Source organism: Plectropomus leopardus, chromosome 6, assembly GCF_008729295.1.
Source record: "Plectropomus leopardus isolate mb chromosome 6, YSFRI_Pleo_2.0, whole genome shotgun sequence".
NCBI lineage: Eukaryota > Metazoa > Chordata > Actinopteri > Perciformes > Serranidae > Plectropomus > Plectropomus leopardus.
The window spans coordinates 22,762,908-22,786,429 of NC_056468.1; the positions used below are offsets into that span (position 1 = coordinate 22,762,908).

The following is a 23,522-nucleotide window of genomic DNA, read 5'->3' on the forward strand; positions in this document are numbered from 1 at the left end:
TTTTACTGTGAACACTGTCAACATTTGCTCAGGTGACAGGAGTGTGATGGTGACCGCAGCCACGTCACACACACACCCACGGGCACGTGAGCTGACATGCCTGGCATGAAAGTCAAAGGAGATGCAGACTTACCATGTGCTCCAATTACAAGACAAATAGAAGGTATTCAGAGTAAAGATGACGGACTGCGTATGGATGACAGAGAGGATCTTTGTAGACTGATAGTAGGAGAGGCAAGAACACGGGTGAGGATACGGCTGTTCTCCTTTTAGCTCGGCCCTCTGGGGGCACACACAGGCTGTTGCAGCACTGTGTTCATGTTTTCTTGTGGTGAATGTCGACAGAAATTTCTGGACTATGTTCTTTGAGAGATATCTCTTTATAGAAAATACACAATTGAATTTTAAGTTTAACATGATTTTGAAGTATTATCAATTTCCTGAAGAGAGCTGTTCAGACAAGTCGTCTCCTGCTGCTGTAGCTATCTCAAGTTTCCTTGTAAATGCAATTCAGCAGAAAAAAGATATGAAAGAATGAGGCATAAAAGATCACATTTTTCTTTTTATTTGGGTTTTTAACGTGGTAACTGAATAGTGGAAGTAGGTCAAATAAGGGTCATTGCTTGTATACTCCAGAGCTGAAAGCAGCAGCAAAGAGGAGCAAGTCTAAGGTTACTGCAGGACATTATTTTCCATCCTTTTGTCTATTTGCCTTTCCATCAGACTGGATCGAAACACTATATTTTCAGTCAATATTTTTATTTCCTGTAGCACTAAGGGTGCAGTGCATGTAACTGGATAGCCACCCCTGTGTGGGAAGTGCTCTATCAATATATACACTGACCCAGTATATGCCAGCTTTGTTTTATCTTGTCTGGGGTTGTGAGGCAATTGGTACTTTTTCTTCTAAAAACCATCCAAAAGAACGCAGAACGTAAACAGAATAAATGCAGCACAAAAATCTATCCCACTGTCCTTACGACCCATACAGACACAATGACCAGTTTCATAAACTGTGCTGGTGGACGATTTGTGACTGACCACCTTGTATATGCAACTGGATACAGCTAAGAATAGATGTGACACTTTACAATCAGCTGTTGGTCATGCACACTTCCCACTGGGGTTGAAGCTAGCCGCGTGGCAGCTCTAGGAATTGGTCTAATAAACATCCCGCCATGACATAGATTCACAGAGGCAGAAATAAAAAGCAAAATTAACCACAGTGAGCACAATGGGTAGTATTTGGGTGTATTTTGTGAAGGTTCAGATGTAAGTAAAAGACATCATGCACTCACATGTCACTGGCAATGGAGGAGTTTCGGGACATAGACTTGGGCGAGAGATCGTAGTCACTGTCTGAGCGGTAGAGGAATGATTCTCTCCGTTGGCTGTGGACAAAATTGGCCTGCAAGATGAGGCCTGAGCCCGGGCTGGCCATTGGGTCCAGGGGGCTGCGACCTGATGACGTGCCATTGTCCACATCGAAACTGCGCATGGAGAGAAAGAGAAACACAAAGATCAGAAATTGAGCATGTACAGCTAAAACTTTTTAGTACTGAGATACAAAAAAAAACACTTGCACAATGACATTTTTTAGGGTTAAAAGTTGAGCTAAATCAGTGATCATGTTCAACTCCCCAATGACACTCTAGAACAGGAAATATCTAACTAAGTATTTTGTCCATGTGTCTGTCCTTCATATTTCTCAGCAATCATTCATTTGTTTTACTCACACGGCGGTTTTATTGCTGAGGACCTAAGAAAGTGTTGAGAGAGAGAGACAGCTCTTGAGATCTACTGGACACATTTATTGGCAGAGTGTTATACTGTGTGGTGTATTGAGGGGGGATCCTACTTGACTTATACTGCCAAGAGGCATGGTGAGTGTAGCCCACTTTCCTGTGTTCACTGCAGTCAAGCAAGTTTGTTGTTTTAGCAAAGTTGTAATGAGGACTGAGGTCAATATTTAGTGGGAAACTTGGAATCATACAACCATAACAAAAGGTAGCTCACACAGTCAATACTGAGCTTTGGACATGTCTTGAATGTAACCTGGTGTCAACACAACAGAAGATTAGTATTTTAAATCCCATATTGTCTGCCCAAGAGAGTTCAAGACATGCTAAGTGGAAAGGGAATACACTCTAAATACTTGCAACTTTAGCCTGTTGAAGTTGTTTTATTCTAAAATCTTTGCGTTTTAAATACACTTTTGGAATGAAAACATTGTTCCTGAACCCCAAAAATCGCAGTATTGTGTGTGAAGTTGAAGGACAACTGCAATATAATGGTAAAGAGCCAAGATTCAGGGCATTGTATTTCTGATGTTCTTTAAGCAGCCAAAAGATAAGAGGATGGATGCAGGGATGAATTCTCCTAAGAGTCATTTTAGACAGTCTGACCGCCACCTAAAATGATGCAGCTCCTTCAGTCTCCCCCACACAAAGTCTCATAAAAGAGCACATAATGCATGAGTGAATAATCTAACCTCTAATAAAGATCTCTCACCGACTGTACTTATGGCTGTGTGATGTGGCTCGACTATCCATGTCTAAATAAATCTCAGGCTTTATGCAAATATTAATTACGCGTTAGAGGGTCTGATGACTTCAGAGCTTACTCATACATCAACTAAACTCATATGAATATTTTTGTCCATCGCACCAGCATAGGCTCTGACATGCATATCCATATGTTAATGTTAATTAGCTCACAAGCTGTGAAAGCTAACATGAAAGCCTGCTCTGTATATGACGTGCCTGCATTACTCATGTACTGCTAGAAGAAGTAAATTTGCTCACAAGATGGTCATTTAAAATTGTAATCAGTCAGTAGCTCATTATCTGGCTGATTATTATATAATCATAATTGGTCAGAACTAATGCAGCAAGCCATCTACATGCCACCCTGCAATATGCTTTGTTTAAACTCTGCACAGGGCCACAGGGAATACCTCTACTCTAACAATGCCACTGACTCACAGTTTCTAAACCAGTGACACCATCTCCCACTGGGATGTCACAATGAGCTCCTTAGTCTCCTAGGTGATTGTTCGCCCAGGTGATGACTAATGCCCGTCAACAGGGATATCTGTCTCATCTCTAAGACTATCGAGCAATCCCTAATCCCATCTGGTGGTAATGCTAAGGTCAGGGGAGGGATTCCCCCAAGTGTGAAATATGATGCACAAGAGCATGACGTTGCCTTTGTCATCATCCTCACTATGTTAACAACAACATACTTAATCCAGCATCTAAGACTTAGCCAGTACAGGACACCCTGCTCATGTTGTCTATGCAAGAGGAAGAGAAGAGGACGTCCTGAGAACAAAGTGAACAATGTGTGTCTACGTGTGTGTTTCCACATTCAAATTCTCAAACTATAGCATTCAACTAGCAAACTAATTCATTCCTCATCATTACACAATGAGATATGACTAACATTTACATCAGCACCCTTCCTCCTTTTTCAGGGTATTCAACATCCTCAACAACAGATGATTCACTGACCTAAAAGGTGCAACTTTGAATTGTGTTGCACATGTTTGGTTTGTAGGTAGTGAGAAAACCGGGTTGTACTCATGGTTTGGGAATGTTTTATGAAAGATTTAAGAGGAAGACGTCTTCGTACATCTGAAACAAGGTAATCTCTGTGTATCTGGACACGCTCTACACAGCCACAGCAACAACACACAGGACATGCCAGGCATATTTTCCACAGCTAAGTGGCTAAACGCTATGCTATCTCAATGTGATCTCTCTGAGCAGCAGCAGATAAGTGAGTGCAAGCTTTGGTTGTGGAATGGGATAGCTTGGCCGTCTGCCTGATGGGTGAGGGAAGGGCAATCGTATTGTCCTCCTCTTGGTCTAACTAGCTCTGAGACACACACACACACACACACACACACACACACACACACACAGAAGTAATATGTGATTTGCAATAACTCCAGCAACTTTTCTCGACAGTTAGTCTCATCTTACGCACATCCCCTCAATCTTCGTCTCTAAGACGTCTCACTCTGTCTGTCTATATATAGTATTAGATCAGAAGCATGTCATACCAACTATACACTGTACACACACACACACACACACACACACACACAAAATCCAATCCAATGCACACCCTCTTATCACATCAAGACATCCACCTGTATTTCTTACTGCAGGTGTGAAATCACTAGCGTCATATAAACTGTCCTTCCAGGCACAGGTCAGTCTGCTCCTCAGCTGTTCTATTTGATGAAGTTTGTATGGGTGTGTGTTTCATGTTTGCGTACAAGATTACAGATAGATAGCGCAAGTGTCGAAACATCACACCCAGCATATGTTTAACTACTGATTCATTATCACACTTACTGTGACGTCACAGTCTACAGAGATTCTCAGCCAAACCCTGACACGTAACTTTACTCAATGTGTGTTTGTGGATGCGGGATGTATGTACGTGTACACAGTGTGACGCCCTCTCTGGGAGTGATCTTTGCAGCTAGTTTACTCAGGTATTGCACCAGCATTGACATCACAGCAGGAATGTGGGGCCTTTTTTCCGTGCTCTGACACAAAGCAGCAGCCTTTGATGAGCAAGCATGAGTTGGAAACACAAAACAGAAAAAAGAAGAAGTTCAACACCCCTGTCAGTGTGTTATGGGAATCAACAAAACCCACGAGTCACACACGAAGTCACAGGGGGATTATTGCGGAGATGGGGAGTAAATCCTGCACTACTTAAAGGCCCCAGACAAAAAGAAGCCACAGTTTACCTAAAAAGGGAGTGATCCAGAACTGAGATAAAATTGGCAAGGAAGGAAATATTTGATGTGCAAACACTGGATGGATGACGGAGAGCTCTTTGAGGGTGCTAAAGATATCCCATCTGCTGAATATCACTGCAGACACTTATCCTCACCTACTTGCCCAGCATCCCAAAAATGTTTAAAGTCACAACACAAAGGAAAGAAAGAGAGAAAGAGAGAAAGAACTATGAGTAGCTGTAAACTCTATAGCATTGAATAAACAGATTAATGATGGCCAGTGTGGATACAGCTGCACTAGAATGGCAAGCTTCACATATTTTACACTGATATTTAGCATTTCTTCCTAGATCTCTCGCCAAAATAGCTGACACATTTTTAATTTACAAGTCTCACCCACTCACTTTTTAATAAGCCAAAACTGTTTTATTGAAATACATCAGACCAGTCACTGCATGTATTTCTATTTATTGGTAGAAATAATTGATAAAAATAATCTAATAAATACATAAAAATTAAGTTTTAGTGATGTCTATAAGCTGCAAGGTGACAAGGGTTGGGCACTGTTCACATTTGAACTGATTTGACCCAGTTCCAGTACCTGGGATTAGGTAAGGGTACCTAAGGGTACCTGCAATGACAAAAATTAAATTTTTTATCAAGTTGCATGGGTGATGTAGAAGATTAAAACGCAATTCTGCTCCTTTGCTCTTTTCTAATCAAACGTCTGCTTCTGCATGCGTACGTGTGTGTGTGTGTGTGTGAGTGTATGTGTTTGTCCACTAATCTAGCAGTGAGACTAAGCTATTAGTTAAATAATATAGGATATAAAATAGACCAGACACGAAAACTATTGTGGCTGATCTGCGCTACAGTGATGGTTTTGACTTGGAGTCCTGTGGATACTTTGTCAGTGGCTTCCCAGCTTTGGGACGTTGAAGTTGAAACTGCAGCTTTGTGGCACTTCCACCTCTTGTCTAAACCCACCATTTCACCCAGATGTGCTCTCAGGTACGGAAATCTGTCACTGATGGATTTAACGTGAATTGGTACTCGGTAGTATCAATGTAATTCTGTCAGTACCCTTAAAAATGCCAAGTTTAATGCCCAACCATACTTCATATTTAAGAAATGTAACTTAAAATACAGGTATTTAGCATTCAAAGCGTCATTGTATCTTGATAAATCTGTGCAACAGCAAGCATATTTCCGTAGACTTGGCAGACAATAACGTGGGAGGGTTTGCTAACCTTAGATGTCTGATGTCTAAAGATGGATAAACAAAGATAAAAGTATTGCAGTAACCTGAACAACATACTGTGGTAAGTAATTTAGCTGCAATAACCTGCAGCTACACGAGTAGACGAAAGGAAGGCCTGCAGGGACGGTGTTTCTCACAGGAGTAGAGTTTCATGCTTGAATTAGAGTTGCAGGGAGAAAAGGAGGGATTGTTTGCTGCTAGAAAACCTTTCAGCTGCACTGTAAGAGAGCAACTACAGCACTGTAGTGTACGGGCACTGAGGTAGATGAGTAGTGGCTGTTGTGACTTTATACTGTAGGATGCTGCTGGGTCACGTATGTGCCTAATGACACGGCTCAGCTCAGCTGTCTCTCTGTCTGTATTTGCTCTCCATCACTTCTGTCTCGATCTTCCCCCTCCTTCTGTGTCTGTCTTACCCTGTCCCCTTTACACACACAAACACACACCCCAAATGGCTTAGATCAATGACTCATTCATTTTCAGCCCGGGGTCACTTGAGCAATTATAAACACCGCGGGAGTTGACGTGACAGCGCTGTGAGGAGACGTACTGGAGAAAGAGGTCAGGGCGCAAGTGTCTTTGATATATAATCAGTTCAGTGAGGATAGTGAGCCTCTGTTTTCTGATGATCATTCAGAGTTTGTGGGCCAGAAAATCCACAACAATGCAAGAGACAATGCAGAATACAAACTTGATATTTTTGGTCTCTTCCCAAAGTGCAAACAAGCATAGAATTTTTTTTTTTTTTTTAAAGAAGCTAAAACTCTCTTTCACTAAAACTAAAACCAGGCCACAAATCTGAACAGATCTTTACAAAGATTAGGCATAAATTGCAATAACAGATGTGTTTGAAAACTGTGTTACAGTGCTGATCAGAGCAGAGTTGTGTGTCGAAGCAGACAGAGGGAAGACGACACTCGATTTATTTTAGAAAGCTGTGAGGACAAAGAGGGGAGCAGGCAGTGTAGAAAGGACAAGGAGAGACATGTGTGTGTATGTGTGTGTGAGAGAGAGAGAGCATTCAAGATTATTTATAAGGAGTGTGAGGAGTGTGTTCTGGCACGCACGGTGTCGGCATGTGATCCTGAACATAGTGCAGTAACCTTGACTATGTTCTAAAGGCAAAACAGAGACCTGTGACTGTGGAGAAGAAGACATAGAGACCAAAAATGAGACAGTTGGCACAACAGATGACGCATAAGATTCAGAGATTCTGCACGTAACGGAAAAGCTGTGTTGGTTTGGTGTTTCAGAGCCACACCACCTCATGTTTATACCCCTGATTATTAAATATATGATAAAACAACACGGTGCAGCTGGAAACAAATCAGAGAAAAGCACAGCATTATTTATATATTTATTGGACGAACTCTGACTCTCAGTGTGCTCTGCGGAGAAAACAATGGATCCTACCAGAGACACAACAAGAGACTGGAATGAGTTATCTTTCATTTTGACTGACTAAGCAGACAGTCAGGTCAAAGATATTGAAAAGGCTACACCAACAAACCACTGACAAGCATAAAATGTCATTATTATAGATGAGATATATGGGAGTGTTGACTATATTTGTATGATGAAAGCCATTTACTATTATGTCCTCTAAAATCCCAGTAAAATATGGGTGTAACTGGGTGTAAGTGATATTGGTTCACTGGTTATAGGCAAAGACAAGAGAGTCTTAGTTTTGCCGTATATTTTTTTTAATTTTTTATATTTTTTTCTTTTAATGCAGATTATTTGCCTGGTTTACATATTCTCTAATGAATAAGACCTCACAAAATTATGAGAAAAAAAACTTTTTGGTCAAGGAATTACATTGCTTCACTTTGCAATACTGAATCAATGTGACCTTTTTTCTTGCGAATTTATTACTTTATAATCTCAGGGGATATTTTTTCTTGTAAATTGGCAAAGTTTTTCTTGTACATTTACCACTTTAATCTTGGAAATTCTGAGTTTATTTTTTTTTAGAATATTACCATTATTTTATTTTATTTGGGGTTTTTTTAACCCCTAATGGCCGCAATATGCCATCGTATATACATTAGAATATTACCATCATCTTTGTTTTTGCCTATGGTTGCATTGAACCTAGTGTTGCAGCATATTTAGGCAAAGTAGCTAATTAAGTTTCATTGTTAAATACTCTATTAAAATTCCATGCAAAAATTAACTTTAGGAAGCAAGATGTTAGTGTTTATAAACCTCTAATTCTCAGCACTGTCCTTGCAATCTAGACACTTAACAGGGGAGTGAGCGGAGCCAAAAAACACCTCATGACCAGAAAACTTGAGGTAACAGAAAAACACATTTTGAAGAGGCCAGCATCCACGAGGTGGTGAGGCAAAGCAGATAAGTGATTGACCACTCACTGATAACCAAGACACGTTTTCTCTGTCTGGCCTATATTCATGCACACCCCTTCTTAGTCACACGTTCACACATAAGTGGAAGCAGCTATGCTAACACACACACATGCACTAAGTGAAACTAACACCCACCATGCGGCAAATGCTGGCAAAGTTGGTGTCTGGCAGATAAATCGATGAGGGGCTGTGCCACATTGGCTGGTGAATTTTAAAGCTGATAATATTTCAAAGTCTAAAAGTGCTGCTTCTAATTCACATACAGGACTTAACTGTGTACAGAACGCTGCTCAGAAAATATGTGGTATTTTCTGCTCGTACTACAGTTGTGGTATAGAACAATGTTTAAGTCTCTGTCAAAAATTCTCCTTGAAGATTTTGCACATCTCCCTCTCTTTTTCTCCTTCTGGTTTTTCTTGCCCTGTCAGGTACAAGCAGTGAATCCAAGTGAATCCTTTAATTCAAGTCATGACACTACTTTAGTCCTCGCTGTCACTGGGCCATTCAAGAAACTCAGTCAATCATGAGAGACATACAAAGAGGTCACCATGGCAATGCAGCTTCATCCTGGTCACATGGTTCAAAGCAAAGCAAACCAGTTCTGCTTCTATATACATAAAGGTCCACTTAACTATGGACCTATTTTCAGTCCTATTCATCATCTCAAGTCTGAATCACTTAAGGTCAGATTGAGAAAATATGTCAGATAACAAATAACCTTCAACGTTTACAGCCTGCCTTAGATGGCCCAACTGCAGCGCCAAAAACCAGATGCAAACACTTGAGTTCAAAGTCACACGTTCCCTACCTCTCCACACTTTATCTAAGCACACAATAACATCACTGTGGGTTTTAAAGTGGGAAAGAGGTGCTACTAAAGGTGTGGCGCTAACAGGATTTCATAAACATCCTAAAACCTTATCTCTAACCTTTTCCAAACTCAAGCTTACATAACAGTGGATATTTAAAAGTCTGCGTACACAAACCTGCATTTGCACGGTTGGGTGGAGTGGGGTCTGAGTTTGGTCAAGCCAGGGGGCAAGTCACACACCCGAACCACATCCTTGTCTTAAATACGTCAGCACACAAGCACTCATGTGGGGACACAAAGACGCATACAGAGGCACACACCAAATCAACACACAGATACCTGAGATAATAAGCTGACTGAGAGAGACAACACCTCTTTTTGCATTAAACACACGTACATTGCACAAACACACCAACCCGAACACAAACAGCTGAATTATCACTCATAATTCCGGTGTTTTTTTCTACTGTAAATCTTGTACGCTCAGTGATGACAATTGTGAAAGACAGCGATGTTTGAGAATTAGTGAAAGAAGCTTTGATACAGCAGTAAATAACAGAAGAGAGGAGGGCAGGACAGATGGAGGAGGCTTTGTCCAGCTGAGGACTGCTTTTGGTAGTCATTCAAGAAGATGGCTCATACAAACCAAACGCTGCCAGATTCTCAGCTTTTAAAATGAGAAACAGCTACATTCTGCTGTCAGCTCAAACACTGATACACTGATCAACTGCTTTTATGGATCAAAATGACTGGGACAGGATCAGTCCTATACACATGCTGTTTTGATAATTTGCCCAGCAATCAAGTAGTCTGCTTACAGTGTTAATTTTGGGTCTTTTTCATCATATGGAATAAAACATTTAAAACTATGTTGATACTATTAAAAAAATAAAAAATATAAAACACTTAACTCCCTGGGGCTTCATGCACACTGAAATCACAACAGGAAAGTAAAGCAATTTTCTCTCTCAACAAAAAAAACGTAGTCCCTTCAAAATTTATGATAGACTGCCACTGATGCACCCACGATATGCAGCAGCAAAACTTGGTGCTCCTCAGGCAACCTCGCGTAGTCTACTCAGACAACCAAAGACAGTCATGGTTACTGATGAGGGAGACAGAAAACAAATGAGCATGAGGAAAAGCACCTGTGGTTGAAGGCTCCCTCATCAAGTGAATTGCTAATAACAGGTAATGGCCCCTTAAATAGGCCCTTGGTGAGGGAAATTTAAACTGCAGTAACCTATTTCATAGCACTGTACTGTATTATTAAATATGTATTGGAATTATACAGTGCATTACCTAAATTTGAACAGTAATTTGAAAGGTGTTTGCGACAGCTGTACTGTACATTGAGACAGTCAATAAAATTAAGTAAATAGTGAAGCTGTCTGTCTCATTACTTTAATGTTTATGTAATAAATATAAAAATTATTCTGTATGTTATTGTATTATATGTATTATATGACTACACAATAATTAAATGGTAATCTGCTTGAGAAATAAAGCAAAAGAAAAAAATCTGGGTCATTGTAATCTAATCTAATCTAATCCAATTTCACCATCTCTCCAACAATGGTTACATTACATTTGCATGCTATAATGTAGTGGATATGTGGAAACTTTATGTTTCATCAATGCTGTGTTGAATGAACGGTTAGATTTAGGCACAAAAACCACTTGATTATGGTCAGGAAAAGATCATGTTTCATCCTAAAATATGAGGTTGTGACCTGTGACCTGCACCGCTCAGAGAACTACAACTCTCAAAGACCTAATTAATATGCCTGCATTTCACACAAGCGTCATTTCCTGCTGGGGAGGTTGTAAAGCAGATTGATAAACTGACAATGTGAGAACGAAGTGAACCCTGCAGGGATGTCCAACAGGGTTCAAACACATGCTGCTGGGCAACCAGCTCCCTCAACCGCCACCCCACGAGCACAGTGTATTTGTCCAGGGTTGTTCCGATCCATTTACAGCTCTGCCTCAGAGTAACACAATGGGAAAACTGTGAATATTAACTTCCCATGTTAAAGCTACAGGGCAGTTTCTTAGTTGGAAATGAGTGCTGACAGGCAAGGACAAGTTGAGACAGGAGGGGGAAGGAGACAAGAGGGGGAGGGAAGGGCGATTTGTGCCCCTGGCAGTGCGCTCTGCATCCTGCATTTATCTGGAGCCATGCGTCGACAGGAGAATGCATGGAGCGACACAACACATTCCTCCTTGCTGTTTTACAACCTTGTGCTTTGGACGATTTCACTGGCTGAATAGACAGTGAGTTCTAATGGAAGCACATTGAGGGTCATAACAACTACAGCAAATGTCATGTCCTTATTGAGTCTATCTGATAAAGCACAAAATAAGCTGGAGTTCAGGACAGAACAAATCGAGTCTGACCACAGAACATGCCATGCGTTGCACAGAAAAACAGACACAAAAAACCCTGTAACTGACCTATCTACAGGGTACAGAGGGTTTCTGCAACAAACCACGCAAGAGGCAAGTTTTGATTGACAAGAAGAGTGATGTATTCAGGCAACAGTTGAAAGAAAGCACAGCAAGCCAACGGGGACAAAAAAAAGGAAGGACTTGGGAGGGTGAGGAAAAGTATTTCAGAGAGCAACAAGCATGCAGGTGGAGAACAACTGAGCAAAACAATGGCACACACAACAGGATTAACATGGAAATGTTGCCAGCAGGACACAATTATTTGTCTATTTACCATATTCCCTCTGTGTTCTTCAATGAGCTGGTGGAGCGCGACCGTGGTTTAAGAATGATACTCATGGTCTGGCTTTTCCTTCCACATTACATCTGCAAACACACACACTCGCAGGGCCACCTGCCCGCTGCTGTGGTCTGACCACAGTCCTAACTGGTCTCAGTGGGAGCTTCCTTCCCTCGGTGTTAGTTCGGTGGAGAGGTCAGGTCTGCTGAGCCGAGTTCAGTCCGATCAAACGCTCTGTCCAAGATTAGTTCACACTGCTGCTCCTCCTCCTCTCCGATCGCTTGACAGTAGGTGGTTTTTCACCCTTCTCTCTCTCTCTCTTTCTCTGTCACTCACTTGCACTTATCTTTCTTGCCAGTTCAGCATGTGATCTTCCTCTTTCCTAATTCTGCCATGCACATGCTCTGTGCCACTTTCTTACTCTGCTTCTGTCTTGTAAGTCCCCTGACTTCTAGAAATAAGATCGTCTTCTACTCACGTTCCTCTCTCCCCTTCCTCGTTACCTCTGCCTCTCTTGCTGTCTTTCTATTACTGAGTCCCTGTCTTTGAGCTACACGGTTCTCCTGTGCTCTCTCTCTCTGCCTCTCTGTTTCCCTGAGCTGCAGCTTGGGTATGTCTGGAGTGGGAGGGGTTGTTTTGGTAGTAGTAATTCCTTGAAGGGCGGGACTTGTATCCTCACAGCAACCCTAACAATCGTCTCAAGTGTCAATCACTCGGCTGCCACAGTAACCTAAAACCAACAGCTAAAGCATGTCGATGACCTGGAGAGAAAGACACTGTTGGCTGAGTTTCATCGTTCCAATGAGCGAAGCAATAAACAGAAAAAACGAGGGATTTACTGAAATGCGCATTTGGCAAATACAACTAGAACTTGGGTTAAGAAGGTTTTGGCACATGGTAGCATTATTAAAATGAGAATAACATGTGTGGGAGTAAAAATATGTGAAAGCAAGGACAAAATAATTTTACTATAAATCATAGCAAGCTATTTTAATAATGACACATGAATCATGACATTTAATGATTTAGCCTTGAATTGCCAACTTACAGACATGAAGCCTGTTTTTTTCTTTTTTTTTTTTTTTAGTGTCTAGGGAATTTGAGTGTTTCCTTTTAGTTTCTTATTTGTTCGGAATATATCTTTGTATTATTTAATGCATTTATACATAGATAATTTTCTTTAGTTTTCACTTTATAAATTCTCCACACCAAAAAAAGTACTTAGGAGCACACAGGTTTTCTGTCGTATTAAACCTCTGATGAAAGCCACTCCAGCTCAAATGCATCACAAAGTGTGACATCCTTTTTAAAGCCACTCTGTGTCTTCCCTCTGCACAAACAACCTTAGAAACAAAAGAGAAGAGGTCCCAGTAACGCACGATACTCAGATGTACATCTCTCCCCAGCAGCCTCAAACCTTCATTTACTGCATGAAGTCATGAGTCGCGTGAACTGAGCCTATTTTAGCCTCCCTTCACGGACTCATCATTACATTCCACCTCAACAGAATGATTTTGTTTCACTTTTTATCGTACCCAAGACAAAGTGGGTTATTTTGGTTTCATTGTACTCATTTTCACAATAAAAAAACATCAGCAGTGGCATGCTGGCTATAAAATGAAATCATCAGTGTGTTACTATCTGTGGAATAGCTTTGAGTGTGGAGCTCAGATGGCAGCATCTGCAGTCAGAGTTGTGGGCAAAGGAGCTAACATTAGCACTCCACCAGGCAGACAGGTATGTCAGCTGTCTGGCATGTCAATCACACATAAATGAGTAAAGTCAAGCAAGCTAGGCCTCCTTTGTAGGCACTCTGTGTGTGTCATGTTGTGTGTTGTGGATCCTGCAGTATGTTGGAGGAATGCTAATGAGACATACTGTATGACAACCAATGAAGTAAAACACAAAAGCAAACAAGTATGGTTGGATACAAAAGCCATGCTTGTGCTGTTTCACCCTGGTGTGCAATATGAAATATTCCCATGCATACACAGATACACATAAAGGTTGTTTTGCTTTCAAACATCATCCCGCGTCTTCCTGAACTAACACTGCAGACGGTTATTTCTGACTTATGGTAGTTCTCTTGGTTGCAGTTTTCTTTGGGGATGAAGTGAAAAAAACAGCATCTGATCAGCACACAAAACTAGGACACAACAATTGCTGCGTCCCTACACTCTTAGAATTAGGAGAACCAATTTTGTGATTCAAAATCTCCTGAAATCATTCTGGAAAGATTTTTCATTGAAAGCTACTGATATTCAAGTGTCTAAAATTGGGTTTCTATCCAAATGTAGCGTTCTGAAAATCTATTAAAGAAAATGCCATTTTATATGTTTCTTAATCCACTACTCTTATTTCATTTCATTTAATGATAGGCTTGAGCACAGTATGCATAGAATATTGCATGACAGTTATCCAGTGCAATGTATCATAGCATTTATAGCTACTGCTAATTTCCAATGCCTGTCCCTACAAAGGCCTTTAACATAACTAACAATCATTTTGGGAGTATTGGGAGTCAGTTGATCGAGTGCGCAACAAGATGACTTCATTTAACTTCTGTTAAAGTTTTCTCAACACACAAATTGAAAAAGAGTATAAAAAAGAGGTGGATGGAAAGAAAAAAAACATTTTGGCGTTTTTCTGAAATTGTTTTGCCTTTGACCTGGGGGGGGGTAAATGTCATTCATAAATCTTGGAAAAATAAATAACATTAATCTTTATTACCTCTTGAAACTTCCATGAAAGCAACATTATAGATACATTATTATGTGGGAGATCTTTCTATTCTGCTAAACTCTGAACTAAGGTTGTAACTCCAAGAAGTAAAACCTTCTAACCAAGAGAAACAGACACGGATAAAAACACAACGCCTGTAAGCAAAAAAGCAGAAGCATCAACACACACGTTATGACAGCATCTGTGTAAGAACATTTACATGTAATCAATAGTGCAACTGGCCGTAGGCGTAAGTAACAAGAGCTGGACATCAGTCACAGGATGCTTCTCTTTTGTTCAACAGAAGGATGGCTTCAACAATCAAACAGCAGCAGAAACGGAAATGCACCCATTTGCAGCTCTCATGAGGGAAGAACAAATTGCTCATTGCTCCAATACACTGATAATACTGGGGTCATCTACCTAACAGTCACTGATGCTTCAGAATATTTTATGTAAATGAGCTTCTATGTCATGGAAAAAGGAGGCAGCCCCGATGAAAAAGCCAGACGGATGACGTATGCTAATTTCTTGTGTACGCACATGCAGATGAGCTCACATGCAGAAACATGCACAAACAACACATGGTCAAACGCATGGCAACCAGCCATACATGCTCCTGGTATATAATACTGCAACAAATTAACGTCAAATTAATACTTTCATGTGCACAGTAACTAAAATCAGATTGCTGTGTGACCATTTATTGATTTAAATGATGGCTTTCTACCATATCACCATGTGTCCATCAGTTTCCAATTTCCAGAAAAGGAAAGACACCTCTGGAGCCGTTCAGCCCTGGCTGACATTTCTCGGACAGCGCAGCCGATTTAACACTAGCAGGTGCTGATACTTAATTCTGTATGTTTTATGTTGCCATAAAGATAAGACCATGTATGGAGATATTCAAAGTGAGTTTCAGCAAGTTGAATAGGCACATCTAATGCTTTCAGTGCAGCATGTCAGAATGACGGAGTTTATGGCTCAGTCAAAGTGGTGAAACTAATCCTATTACCACGGTCTGCACATTCCATGCTGTCAAGGAAAGAATAACAAAAGAGAGCAGTTTCCTTAAGAAAACTCTCTCATCTACCTTGGTGACATGCAGCAAATGGCCGAGGCCGAAATCGAACCTGCAGCCACTACAGCAAGGACACAACCTCTGTACATGGGGCGTTGCTCTATCCACTAGGCCACTAGGCGCCCTAATATTGGATTTTTTGCCAATATCAGTAATACAGATACATAATAACTCTTTTGACTGGTAACCAATATCGATACACACAGCTCATGACGACGACAGGACATACCGTAGGTATGTCACGTATGGTTTAGTGCGCTCACATAATTACAATGTCAAACCAAAACTAACTGTATCAAATGTATACAAACAAAAACTCTCTGGTGCAAAAAAAAGCCCTAAATCAGTAAGAAACTGGACTTCTTCAGTAAAACCAATATATAACCTACATCATCTTTTCTTATTTTCCATGCTCTGCTGTCTCATTTAAAAAACAATGCAGCCCACAAGTGCATGTTTCCCTTCACATAAACAGATCATTTACTTTAAGGCTACAATACTGCCATCCCCAGGAAGCAAAGGAGTAAGACACAAAGAGAAACAGTGAAGCTGGTCTTGCCCAGCAGGGCTGAGTTTGCAGGAGTGTTATTTCGCCCACAAGTCAGAACTAAATTGTACATTCGGCATGAACTCAGTCTAACTATTACTGCAATATGTATCTCGCTGCATGCCAGGAAAGATCAATACCTCATCCTTAAAGTCAATGTATGCTTTCTTATCAACATAGATGTATGGATTTGTTTGTTTAAGGTGTTTAAGGTGTCTTACTAAAAAATAAACCAAACGTGATGCCAAACAATTATACAGATGATAAAAGCACTCCATTAATCAGATATATTTATCCAATTACAGCTGCACTGAATGGTGGATGAATCAATCAAAAGGAAATTAAATGTCAACTAACTTGATAAGCAATTAATCACTGCAGTCTTTTTTGCTGGTTTTAGCTCCTTAAGTGTAAAAATTTACTTTTCTTTGTAATATATGATAGTAAATGAAAAGTCTCTCTGTTTTAGACTGTTGGTTGAAATAAAAAAGCAATTTGAAGATGTCAACTTTGGGCTCTGGGAAATTGTGCTGAACATTTTTCACATTTTTTTTTGACATTCAGCAACTACCATGACTAATGTCTTAATCGTGAAAATAATAAAATCGCTAATGAAAGTGATTGTTCATTACAGCCCTATTTCCAATAACATATACTGTATATCTTTTTTAAATTTACATTTATATACAATACATTGTCATTCTAAGTACTCATTTAATTATTTTAATACATTTTCTGTTCCTGTCTTTTGAATTGTTTTATTTTTTTTAATTGGGGGATTAGCTGTTTCAGTAAGAGCTCAATTAAAATAAATACTACTACTAATTATAATATAATATATATATTATTAATAATAAATTTATTTTTAATAATAAATGCATTCATGTCACAAAAGGTAACTGCTGTTACTTTCATTACAGGCTATGTTTATTATGTTAACAGTGACTTTTTAAAACACTCACGGTACCATCAAATAAGCATCACTTAATTCTATGATTCTTTTTTGAATCTTAGAGACAAACTGCTGCCATCTAGTGGTAAACTTGATGTAATTTTTGTAAAAAAAAAACAAACACTTGCATATGCTGCATTAAATGACCATAAAATGACCACAGTAATTGACAAAATTATTGATTTTCTTAAAAAAAAAGAAGAAAGATCTCTTTTCCATGAACTAGGTTCAGTATATGGTGCAGGTAAACACACTCTGTAAATGCTGATATAAATAGCACTTAACTGGAGCAGGCAGTGAGCACAGATGGCTGGCCCCCAGTATTGACAAGGCTCCATCCATATCTATATGTCTACAGACGCCACCAGCCATTACCGTTGCTTCATATTCAAATACTACAGCAGGCACAGACTCACGTACACAATTCAGTGTCACGTTTTTGCAAAACGGACAAAAAAATCTGACGATAGCACATCTTAGTTTTGTCTGGGGTCGCTGAGTACATATTAGCTGAGAAATGCAGCATGAAAACGGGCCTAACAAGGTCTTGACATTTTATGCGTGAGCCTTAATGGACAGAGAGTGCTCTGATGATTAGCCTACGCTCTGCTGTGGTTAGTGGACGGACTTGTCCTCTTGATCGCCTTGATGATTTAGATGTTGACTGGACCAGACCTGCTTATTTACCATTAACCTCTCTCTTTTAGCCATGTTTTGTAAAAGCAGAGAACCTGTTCCTTACAGAGAGACACAAACACGCATATACACACAATTACACACACTTCAGGTCGACACTATAGGTTAAGCAGAGTAAACAGCACAACTACAGCTTCGACCGAGCTCTAACAACACAAGCAGCCACCAAGCAACCACCATTTACACAACGCTCTGTGGTGAACACTGTTCAGTTCAGTGTTGTCCAGGTGGAGCTATTCATCAGCTAATGTTCTGATAAGACAGAACACACACACTTTGTGTACATTCATACAAACACATCAATCCACACATTTACACAATACATAGTCGCAGTTTATACTCAGAAGACAGATTTTAAGTTACTCCAAGTTTTCCCAAGTTAATAATCTCTTATTTAAAGAAAGGAAGATAAACAAAAGCAGAAGTTAGCATTTAGCAACAACACTGAATATCTAACTTTTTAAAAGAATTTAAATAACATAAAAACAATTCCACATTAAAATCCTCAGTGCAAAACAGAAAATTTATATTAAGGTCACAATATCGACACGCTGTCCCCCGTAACCACCACAAACAGTGTGACCCCCAGAGAACAATCCTACCCTTTCCTGACACGAGGTTTGATGTCGATGGGCTTGTTTATGGCGTAGGGTGAGCCGTTGGAGCAGGCGTGGCGGTAGCGGGCTATTCTCTCCAAAGACAGATAATCTGAGTTAACAGGCAAACTCATATTTGGTGAAGCTTGCAATCACTGCCACACACATACACACACACAATGCGTCAAGACAGATGTGGAGAGAGAAAGTGACAAGCCTGATAAAGCTATCTCGGTAGAGGGGAGGGAGGGGTGTGTGAGAGGAGAGGGCTCAGCATGGGTGTGACCTGATTGGGAAAAAGATGGAGAGTGAGAGAGAAATGCAGGAGAGGCAGGTTCAAAGTGCAGCGGTAGAGCAAACTAATTTACCTTTTCTCTCAGATGAATATCAGGAGTCTGCAATGGCAGCCTCAAGAATCATATGTTCTCGGTGATATTGTAGACTTGCTGCAAAATTACATAATCCTGTTATATTAACAAGCCAATCTACTTCGGTATAGCTTTATGAGCGATAAGAGGGGCAAATGATTTGTGTACAGCAATTTGAAGTCCAGATTTAAAAAAAAATATCAGTTTTAACTAGGGAATTTCCTGAATAGTCGGCCACCTGATTAAACCTTGCTAGGGGGAACCAGAAACACTAGTTGGTTAACCTTGTAAAAACGTATTATTTTATGCATTTGTTTTTACCCAATGAAAATGTCTGTGTTATAATTCAACACTTTCCCCACAGATTTATTTTCCTGAAGAATAAATAAATAAATGTTAATTTCTATTTAGAGAGTTTTGGTCATGTTTTTAGGATGATGTGCAGTGGTCATAACCCATGGTGCAAATTAGCACACATTTCAGCTGCATTTAAAATACAACTTTTTTATTTAAAAAAATGATTAACAAATTCAAATGGCTTCTATACACATTTTTTGCACAATGTTTCACTCTCTGGATAAATTTGTGCTCAATTTTGATAATTTTCTGAGTTTTTTAGACTAGTCGACTAGTTCAAACTTCTGTTCGAACATCAGGGATATTAGTCGTTGGGAACATCACTTATTTTAACAATAAAGTTAATCCCACTGCAGTTGATGCTGGAGTTTTTATCTTCCATACTGCCAGCTTCTGTGCATGCCAATGGGTGGAACTGTGCAACACTCAATTATTGTACACAGGCAAGCATGAACTGATCTATCCTGGGTGATCACCGAGATTGTGTCTCCTAATAATTAGGTTTATATCTTATTAAGTTGCATTATTAATTACATCGTTGTGGCAACGTAATTGCTGCATTGTTACTTTTAGGTAACAAAACACTACATTAATGCACCAGGTATGCTTTGCACGGAGGTAGTCGGGGTGAATGGCAAGTGTAGAAAATGCAAGATCTTGAAACCAGAACTTTAGTTTCACATTTAGACTCTTGTCTTTAACAAAGGCAACATAGGCACTTCGGTTGGGGTTAGAGGAAAACTGTGATTTTGGTAAAACAAAAAATTAGAAAACAGGTAATAAATTACTGTAAAAAATCAAAAAGTGGACACTGTATTACTAAATTGCCTACATTGGCATAAAAAAAAGAAAAAAAGAAACAGTTTTCAGTGAACATTTTACTTATACATTCAGCATCAACATTTTTGCGACTTGCCAGATATGTTAATTTCTCATTGTGTTAATAAAAAACTTCATTTGCTTAGACTTACATTTGTTCTCTACACATTTCTCAAAAATGTAGGAAGCTTCTTCGAATCATGAGCCACCATCCAGATGTAAGTTTGAGAGGCAAGCTTGCACTCTTGAGTAGGGTGTATAAAACATAATAACTTTTTCAAGTATATCCCTCTATGTACCCCAATATAGGCTACAACAAGTATTAGTGAGTAAAAGTAAGAAAACCTTGGAGCATGAATATAAAAGTCTCTTCATGCAGCTGAAATATCATATAATTTACATGTCAAACTAACTGCTGATTTGCACAAAAGTGAAAAGACGGGAACAGAAAATTATGTGTGACTGCAGCACATAACCTGTTAAACTATTCCAGGTTAAAGCAATATTTGAAAGACTACAAAACCAAAAATAAGATGACTCAGTCACCACATGTCAGGGCATTATTTTGATAATTTGATTTGCTGATTTTAATGAAATCTGTATTCACCAGCCCCAATCCCCATCTCATGCTCTAACTTCAGTTATAGCTCATTTCCACCACTAGGAGGGAGCAGAGTCCCACAATAAATAATCTGTTATGAGAAATACATGTCAACTAGTAACTGCAATCTGAGCCAACAGTTAGAATTAGTATATTAGATATGTCTATTATATTACCATGTGAAAATGAAGCATGCAGCTGTGTTTATAAATAGGATGACATAACATCAAGAGCTGTCAGTGGAACAGGGTCAACTGGGCATGAATATTCATAATCTTTTAAATAAGTACACTGTCTTTTGTGTGTCATTTTCAGAAACATTCTCGACTGTTCTCAGCTAGCAGCAGAGGGCAGTGCACTCTGCAGAGCAAATGCAGATACAAGAGCTCAACCATCAGCAGCTCAAACACACGGAGCCGTGAATCTCTGTGGAGTTACGGCTTCTGCTCAGCTCTGACAGAAGCAGCCAGCATGTGACAACAGCTCCTGGGTGGACAGGAGGGCTGTCAAAGTCACAGACGCAACGACAGACACAACAGGCTTCAACACTCACGCTGAACATCTGAAAATCACCACATGAGCACCCACCCACACACACACACATACACACACACAAGTGCTGAGTGAGTGCAGTAAAATATAAGCGCACACCACAACACAACATGTACAGCTGGATAAGATGCACACGCAGATCAATATGACAAAGCTTTACAGATTTTGTTCCCTCTGACATACACACAACTTGTAACACAAACGTATGTTTACCTAGTTGTCGGGGTCGGACACACACTGTCATTGGCAGCGACGAGCTGTGACAGAGCGCCAGGTGACGGTGTTACTGTCGTCATTCAGTGTCCCTGAGGCTGAAAGCCATGAAACCAGAACCACTGTATCTGTATGTTGAAACGTGTACTTACAAGCATCTTTTCAAATACAAGGTGTGAGTAATATACACAGCTCAACTGTTTATTCCCTTTGTTCAAGGATAGATTGCAAATCACATTTTATAGGGACATTGGTACAAAAGTTATACAACAATTAAGCAATCTTTTTTACTGCTGCATAAAAATAAACTATGCATGAAAAGTAACACAAGCGAAAAAAGCTGAATAAAGTAATCAGTGATAGAAATGAGCAGGCAGGCCGACAGACTCCACAGGTTAAGCACAAAAGAGCATAAAGAGCTAATTGACTGGCTTTGTGCAAGAAACACAGGGAGGGCTCTGTGAAGCGCTCTCCTCTCATGACTGGCAGGGTCAGCCACCTTGTTAGGGGCTTAGCATTGATGTGGCCGGACAGAGGTGAAGGGAGGATGGAGACGGGAGTGTTAGGTAATTCACAGTGAGAATATATGAGAGATGAACTGAATGGCAAAGTTAAGTCAGTAAAAGATGACGAGTGGAGGAGAAAGACAAGAGACAGTTAAGAATGAAACAAAAGAGGTATTGGTCAGGAGTGGTGTTTGTCTAATACTGATAGATTCCTGGGTGTTAAAATTCATGCTGAAACTTTGCATCAGCTGTTTAGCTGATCTCAGACCATCATGCAGCTGAAGCTGTAAGTGGACGTCCTGAACTAGTGCAGTTACAAGTGGTCTGCTGTTGTAAGGGTGGTTGGATGTACTGCCAAATTAAGCTGACAGGCAACATCTCTGGTGGATATTCTGCAGTTTATGACCAAAAATTGAAAGAAATATATCTATTCAGTGCAGAAAAAAGTCTTGGATCTCTAACCCTTTGAAACCTGTGCAAATTAGAAGAAATGGCCCAAAAATTAGCAAGAAATTAGTAAAAAGTTATGGTAGGTAAACATTAACAAAATTACCTTAAAATAACCATAAATAAAAGGAAGAAAACTACCTTAAGAAAGTACTATTTTCTTTAACAGAATTTTAAATATATATTTTAAGAGTTATTAATTATGTAGATTTCTGGACATTTTTTCCCTGTATTTGTTTTTAAATAATATTTAATAATTCCCCCGTAATTTACTCAGGTTTCAGAGGTTTCAGGCGTCTGAACACAACGAAAGAAAAGTGATTTTGATCCATGTCTTAAAGGGTTAATCTGGAGAATTGGGAGCAAAAACAAAAGTATTGCGTTAAAATGTTTTTTTTTCAGTGTATAAGAAAGCAATGGACAACAGTGTAATAGACCATAAAAAAAGAAATAAGGTATAACTGTGGCTTAAAGTTGCTGTTGCAGCTTAGTGCCATGGCAACTGCACCTCCAGTGCCGAAGAATATGATTACAATGATTGGATATTTGTTTTCAAGTATGTAAATCAGTAAAGGTAATGTGATTAAGAGACAATAAAAGAGATTCATGCGGCGCTGTATTTTTGTAAATGAAATGCTGCTTAAATCAGCTGTTGTGATGTGTGTCAAGGAGCAATTCCTTTACTTCAGTGAGACGAGCACTTCCTGCCTGCCTTCACAGTCCCCTGCTAGATACATGTTTATAATGTGGTTGCCATGGTGACGTGGCAGAATTCAAAAGGGACAGGTAGGTCCTGACAACCAATCAGACCTCAGTTGCTAAGGATCCAGCGGCAGATTGTGTAATGAGAAATTGAGGATGACAGCGGGTTTCTCAGAGGGTCAAGGATAGAAAAGATGGAGTGAAGCTTTCGACACTGATTGTTTTATTTGAGGTTTAAAAGGTGCACATGTTAACATATCCTCAAACTGATCAACCCAAACACTTCATAGTAGGATGTGACTGCGGTTCATGTCAAGATAATTAACCACTCACAGCAGCCATGCATGACTTACCTGTGCTCTATTTATACATCCAGCTGACTCACAGACTGGAGAGAGGATTTAAGCTGGCTGAACTATTATTTGTCTCACAG

The 23,522-nt window shown here is 39.8% G+C and overlaps 1 protein-coding gene across 3 annotated transcripts in view; it reads right to left on the reverse strand.

Annotated features, from left to right (window-relative positions):
• pde4d (phosphodiesterase 4D, cAMP-specific) overlaps nucleotides 1–23,522 on the reverse strand; it is a 228,454-nt gene that overhangs the window by 30,640 nt on the left and 174,292 nt on the right. For 2 of the 3 annotated variants that reach the window (XM_042487565.1, XM_042487566.1), the window contains one exon: nucleotides 1,299–1,490. In XM_042487565.1, the coding sequence (XP_042343499.1) occupies nucleotides 1,299–1,490 (192 nt within the window). Of the gene's footprint in view, nucleotides 1–1,298; nucleotides 1,491–11,925; nucleotides 12,521–23,522 lie in introns of those variants that run through there. The other variant, XM_042487567.1, reaches the window with a different exon arrangement.